The sequence below is a fragment of the Triticum dicoccoides genome, chromosome 7A (genome assembly GCF_002162155.2).
Source record: "Triticum dicoccoides isolate Atlit2015 ecotype Zavitan chromosome 7A, WEW_v2.0, whole genome shotgun sequence".
Taxonomy (NCBI): domain Eukaryota; kingdom Viridiplantae; phylum Streptophyta; class Magnoliopsida; order Poales; family Poaceae; genus Triticum; species Triticum dicoccoides.
In genome coordinates, this window is record NC_041392.1 from 2,053,382 (window position 1) to 2,060,668 (window position 7,287).

At 43.3% G+C, this 7,287-nt stretch overlaps 1 protein-coding gene across 1 annotated transcript in view; it reads left to right on the plus strand.

Annotated features, from left to right (window-relative positions):
• The first annotated feature begins 5,286 nt into the window (after nucleotides 1–5,286).
• Nucleotides 5,287–7,287, plus strand: part of LOC119329830 — a 3,361-nt gene continuing 1,360 nt past the window's right edge. Inside the window, exons 1-3 of the mRNA XM_037602923.1 lie at nucleotides 5,287–5,724; nucleotides 6,789–6,959; nucleotides 7,092–7,282. Of these exons, the coding sequence (XP_037458820.1) occupies nucleotides 5,287–5,724; nucleotides 6,789–6,959; nucleotides 7,092–7,282 (800 nt within the window). The remainder of the gene's footprint in view (nucleotides 5,725–6,788; nucleotides 6,960–7,091; nucleotides 7,283–7,287) is intronic.

Consider the following 7,287-nt stretch of genomic DNA (forward strand, 5'->3'; position numbering starts at 1 on the left):
GCCATCGGCATAGATAAGGCCGTGGGCATATAGGATTATTCCGGTAGTGTATGTGATACAAAAAGTTTGAGAATGGTAAGTCAGTAATGGGTAAAGCAACTATGACACCAATTTAAAAGAGTTCTAGATATCAATCGTTACAGTGCTAAACTCACAAATCAGGTAGACTCAGAAAATAAGAAGAAAACAATCTGTAACAATATCTATTGAGTTAAACCTCCCCTCAAATATCCAGTATAAGCATTACTCTGTACAAAAAGAGCTTTCAAGAAGCAATCTATCATCATGTAAGCCAGAGCAATCAACATTTAACATACTATATGTTCCACCGTTATTGACTTTGCCCTATCTCAGAAGTTAAAATTTGACTATTTATTTTGTGCGAATTCATTTATTAAATGGGAAGGAAATGCATGGTGACCAAAAAATGTAGGAAACCTGTAACCACACAACTTTTTTTAAATACCATCAGCGAAAGTTTTCAGGGTTTGATTAGTCGGACACTGGGGGAGCACTTTATGAGGTTTGTAGGTTGAATCCACCGCAAGATGTATAAACCTTATTACTTATAAGCAACTAAAGCCTCTTACCTTTAAGATTATATGTGCCGTCATTTATGACAAAGCTTCATCCAAGCTGAAAGCAAAATTTCCCAAACTACATGGGCACCGCCATCACAATACCTCCGAGAAATTCCAAGTTTTCCCACCTTCCAATTTTTTTCGAAATCTTTTATTTTGCTAGATGAGCAAGATTCCTGTCATCCCATGGAAGGCATTCAAGAATTATGCGAGCCAAATAAAATGTTACGTAAAAAACTCGACTATTTTGGAATGTAAAAATTTAAATTGAGATGCTCACTAACATCATTTTTCAAAGATGGAATTCCACTTTTTTTACCAAATTAGTACAAAGAAAAGAATTATTGTAACACTGGATAACTTAAAAGAGGCACGTAACCATCCTCGTTGTACATCCCAGCTTCTAGTATAGTTGCTGCACATCAAATCAGAAAGTGGATTGGTTACTGTACTAATTTCAAGAGATGAAGAGAGAAATTAAAAATAGTAATGAATGCACAAAATAAATAAGAGAAACACATAGATGTTGGTAAACCTGGTTATACAACTGATTCTTGAATTTTTCTGCATGTGGTTTCCCCTCAGATTTAAATGCATAAGAAACTTGAGCATCAACTCCTGTGACAGAATTGAAGTATTTTCCAAGTACGAACCTTTCATTGTTAAAGCAAACAAAAAATCATATTCTTTTCTTTCTGCTCAATTCTGTAAAAGAGAAAGAACCAATTAAAAAAGTATCACCAACATAAATTTTACACTTCAGAAAACGATCAAACTGTACATAAAAGAATTAAGAGAAATTTGAGTTTATTTGGAATATCTTGAACAAGTAGAAAAAAATGATTAAATAGATACAATGGAACTCACATGATTAAATCGAGTGTACCAGTGATAATTGTGAGGGGCCTTGTATCATGTCAAAGCTCTCGCGTAAAGCAGATATTCTAAGACCTAGCAAGCTGCATGAGAGTGTCTACAGCCATTTCTTTTGGGATGATTCTCGTGTTTTCATGGTCTGAAGCATGGCATTCCCCTATGGCCTAGGCATATGGCATAAGGGGGAAGGAGAACTGTACCTGTAGGCAAGCAACTACCAACATGGAGCAAGTGCAGCAGGGCGGCGGCCATCTTGAGATGTACCTGTAGGCAAGGACGACCAGCGTGTAGTAAGTGCAGCAGGGCAGAGGCCATCTTGGAACTTGGATGGCAACAGACATGTGGCTGACGACCTACTTCACAAGCAGGAAGAGATTCAGATCGGGTCCGAAGGACCAGAACGGTGAAGTCGGTGCCTAGCCTAGGTTTTCCACGAGAGGTGTCTGCTGCAACCACATAGTAGCCCTTGCGAGTTCAACCAGCGCGCCACGACAGCCGCTTCCAAACCCCTCTCCTTCCCCGCATCGGCTTCCTACATCGCCTCGCCCTGCATCGATCGGTGAAGCCCTACACCGCCTCGCCCCGCATCGATCGGTGAAGCACGCGTGGCTTCGTGTCGCTTCGCATCAGGCGATCACTCGCACACGAGGGATTGGAATGAGACTGGTTTGGTCGGTGACGGAGGATGCACAGAAGTAGGAGAGACACACAGACTTGTAGAGGACGGATGGAGGAAGTGACTCCGGCCGCCTCCTTCGCCATGATCTCCTATTTTCGTGCGAGATTTGGAGGCTCGGTCTAGAAGGGCAGCGATCTGAGTAGCTCCACTCCGCATGATGTGCTTGGCGATCCGTTTGGCCCGCCGTTGACATTTTCACCACACCTCTCTCTATTTCTCTCTGCGGATACGACCACAGCGGCGGCGCACCTGGAGGGATCGGTTGGAGTGGAGGGTGCGGGGAGGGGATTCTTCCTGTTGCATCTCGAGGGTAAAAACGTGAGAAGGAGGATGGCGGCGGCTGGGCGAAGAAGAGGCGTCCTTCCACGGATGGGGATGGGGATTTCGGCGGTTGCTGGGCAATTGAATCCCAGACGAGAGACGAGAGACGAGAGGACAGGCCGTCAGGGAGTGGGGGCGAGGGGAGGACTGCTCATGCCCGGCAGGCCCAAACAACAGCAGATCGCTGATTTTGTTGCCGGAGCATCGGCCCAGTCCATTTAGGGCTCCCGGCTGGGTGGAAGGTGCATCCAACGGCCAAAAACGCCTAGAAGTGCAGATCCGACGGTTGAGATACTAATAGCCTGAGAGGGCTGGAAAAGTGCTCGGTTGTAATGTTTCTAAATGAGACCTACGATCCACATGTGACACAAATAGAACTCCACAAGCACTCTCCTAAAATTAGTTGACTTAACATTGCCTATTTTGGGATTTCTATTCTCTCCCTGCAAAATGTCTCCACTTCTTATCTCTACTACTCATCCTTGATCTTTAATTATATAGAACTAGAGATAGTTGTCTCCTTGTAGGGAGCACCTTATTTATAGGACTGGTAGAAGAGACCGACGAATTAATCACGTGACATGTGACACTAACCAAACTCCACAACCCTTTGTACTAAAATTAACATACTCCACTATTTGAGATTTATTTTCTCCCCAACCAAAATATCTCCACTACTTATCCTTGCACTTTTGACATAGCCTGTTTTTTCAAAGAGAAAATAGAACAGGAAACATCGCAAAGTCTAGAAATATCTTGTCACACGTTTTTAACTAATCAAGAATTTGGGGTTCATTGAGAAACATGCACATGCATGGGATCGTGAGGAAGGCAGCACGGGTCTGTCAGGAGTGGCGGTTACGACTCCAACAAGAAAGGAGGCTATTGGACGCACGTCGATCTGGAGTCCGATTCAGTGTGTTTTTTGTTGATGCTTCTTTCACTCATTTAGTTTCAGTTATAATTTACATACACCAGTTTCTTGAAATGACTGAAATTAATTATTTGCAATGAGTGAAATTATCTTTTGGAAATAATTGAAACATGTCTTTCAATAGAAAGGAGTGAAATTGGTTTTTTGAAATGAAAGAAATCTTTTTAGAATGATTGAAATATTTTTTTAAATAAGTGAAATGTATTTTTTGAAATGATTGAAAACAATCTTTTAAGTGTGTGAAATCCGGTTTTATGAAATGAATGAAATCCAAGAGATTTTATTTCAATCATTCATATATTTTAAACTATAGTTTCATTTTTGATTTTTTTAAATATATTGAGCTCCTGGTACCAACACCTTCAGAGTAAGACTAATCTTTGATACATTTAAAACACGTTTAAATTCAGTGTTTCAAGCTAGTTATTTCACTCAATGTATTTCAGTATGTGAAACTGGTGATTTGTCAAGCTGGTTACTTATGTGTGAAATTAGTTATTCGAAATCGGTATGTGAAACTTTCACTAGACCTGGCTGAGCTCTCTGGGATCCAGTGGCCGTCCATTAGCGCTCATAATTTGTCTAAGATAGTTTTCAGTACATATAGTCCCTTACATTTTGCTACTTTTATAAATGTATTTTCACATTCTCATTTTATTTTCTGCTAAGTGTTTACTGGCAGTTTATTTTTATGTTTAGATATACAAGTTCACTAAATGTCACCTTCACTCCTGACTGTAACCTATCTCTCGAAACCACCATGCGTAACATAACAAAGTGCTTTGCACACTCTTAATAAAAAAAGATATACTCATTTATTCTACACACACACATTTGTCATGCTTACTCTACATTATTATTCTCTTATATTCTGTTACACACCGATCCGTCATATATTACGAATCCAGTTTTAAACCCGAGTTCTTTACACACATGTTCTTAATCCTAAACTGCATTGTTGCCACCTAAATACATGAACATGCAAGTATGAGGAAAACTTCCAGAAACATGCATGTATGCAAAACACGAATATGCGTATTCCGATAGACCACGTGGGGATTAACGTGCGAATACCCAAAACAAACGAACATGATAAGGGCGATGAATAACCGTCTTGATCCGATCTTAGAGAGTGCCTCTATTTGTAAGATTTTTATGACACCTACGATCCACATGTGACACAAATAGAACTCCACAAGCACTCTACTAAAATTAGTTGACTTAACATTGCCTATTTTGGGGTTTCTTTTCTCTCCACGCAAAAAGTCGCCACTACTTATCTCTTCTACTCATCCATGATCTTTATATAGAAGTGGAGATAGTTGTCTCCTTGCAGGGAGCACCTCTATTTATAGGACTGTTAATTACAAGACCGACGACTCAATCATGTGACATGTGACACCAACCAAACTCCACAACACTCTGTACTAAAATTAACATACTCCACTACTTGAGATTTCGTTTCTCTCCAACCAAAATATCTGCACTACTTATCCTTGATCTTTTGACATAGCCTTTTCTTTTGATCAATCAAAAAGAGAAAAGAGGAATAAATCTCACACAGTAAGTCTAGACACGTCTTGGGACGGGTCCGTCGGGAGTGGCGGTTGGTTACCACTCCAGCTGGAAAGGAAGCTGCTGGACGCACGTCTCGAGAGAACTCCATGCACGCTACCTGTCGATCGGACTTGGCGGTTACCAACCAACCGCCAAGAACCTTCCCGGCCTCTCCTCCTCACTCCCCCGCTGCCTATTTCACCACTCCCCCTCTCGCCGGCGCCGCCGCCCAATCCGCCCCTCCACTCGCCACCGCCGCCCCTGCCAACTGCACTGCGGATGCGCTGCTGGTAGATGAATGTGGAGTGCCATCAAGACTCTCCTCACGCGCCACCGTAATGGCAGACCACCACCACCACCACCAGCAGCAGCAGCAGCAGCAGCAGCCCCCGTCGTCCGCCTGCACCAACTGCGGCACCGAGCGCGCCGTCGTCTACTGCTCCGCCGACGGCGCGCGGCTCTGCCTCGAGTGCGACGGCGCCGTGCACGGCGTCAACGATGTCACGTCCCTCCACCCGCGCGCCCCGATCTGCGACGCCTGCGGCGTCGCCCGCGCCGCGGTCCGCTGCCAGATGGCCGGCAACCGGTCCACGCTCTGCGGCGACTGCGCCGACCGCCTGGCCCCGCCGGGCGGCGGCTCCATCGTGGAGGAGTACACCGGGTGCCCCTCGCCCGCCGAGATCCTCCGCATCCTCTCCGTCGAGGCCCCCTCGTCGCAGGAGGACTTCGACGCCTGGCTCGCTGAAAAGCTGCCCCAAATCATGCAGGAGGTTCAGGTACATCAACATCTTTATTTCTAAATTTCACTTCTTTTTTTTTTGCTACGCTATATATATGCAATTGAGAGACACACTCACTTTCCCTGATGATCTTGTCTTGTGTGCCAATTCTTACGTGGACAGTTTGATTGCGTGATACATTCTTGTGTGTGATCCACTGACTAAATTCAGTGTGTAGTGCTGCTATGTATCGATCAAGGGAATCATCACAATATATACAAAGTGAGTGAGAGTGAGTGAGTGAGTGAGAATGATGACAATATATGGAGTGGGGAGTGTGCTATCTGTGATGTAAAAAAATGAATATCTACTATCACCTGGTACATGCATGTAATGGTGGATCGATGATTAATGAAGGGTACCATGCATTTTCACTTCTCCTCTGAAAGATTGCTCAATTTTTGCGGCGCCAAGCTTGGATCTTTGTCTGACTGACATGACTGAGATTATCTTCTAATCGCTATTCAACGCATATGTTGGTTGGTTTGACTGTATAAACCACACAGAAAAGCCAAAAAAATTCTAGATAAAAATGCAGACACATATGCTGCAGAACCAGTGAAGCCTGAAGAAACCAAAAACTTTATTTTTTGAAAAGGGGGAGCGAAGAAACCAAAAAAAAAACACAGCTGAAGGATTTCCTTTTTACAAAATGTAGTCATTTGAGAATGAAAAATGTGCAGCTGCAATCTAGCTTTTTCAAGGAGAACAGGGGACTGCTACATACTTCAAATGGGTCGAGGCTAATTGTCAATCTTCCAATTTAAGAATCTGAAAATAACTTTCATTTAGTAATGGAGTATATGATGGAGAAATGATGTCTTTCCCTAATTGAGAAAATTGTACAGACATAATTGAATCAACTAAAAACCTTCCATCATTTCTAGCACACAATTAAAGCCAACAATGCTTGCCAAGATAGCTTTCGCTGCCTCGAGGAATCGAAGGCTAATTCCGATTGAATATCTCTTTCTTACTTCTTAACTAGGATGGCGCATGAGTACTCATTCTGTTAATTTGTCGTGCACTCTCTCAATACATTCATGGAGGATGGACCTCAGATATGCGATGCGAGTGGAACAACAACAACAATAGTAGGAGATCAAAGAGGCACCAGCAACAGCAGCTTCAGCTGTGATGATTGGAGCAATGCCTGCTCAACTTCTGGGCTTGAGAATACTAATGGAGTATTTGTTGGTCATCACTCAGCTGGGCCTTCACTCCCTTTTGAGGTACATATACACATACAGACCACTCACTCACTCATTCAATCGCAGTGCTAATTAGCACAATTAATTATTTGCAACCCAGTTATTATTCGACGATCACAATAACATTGCGAACTTGGTTTAATTTCTTGACAGGAACAGCAGCAGCTGCCACCATCGATCTGCCAATTCCTCTCATCGTCATACTCATGTTATAATCCATCCTCCTCGTCATGCCAGCCGGTCATGACATCGACCACTCTTCTCCAATCCATGGGAGGCAACGATCACCATCCGTCTTATCTCCTCGATGGCTTCCCTACTTTCTGCCCTTCCATGCCCCTAATGTCGC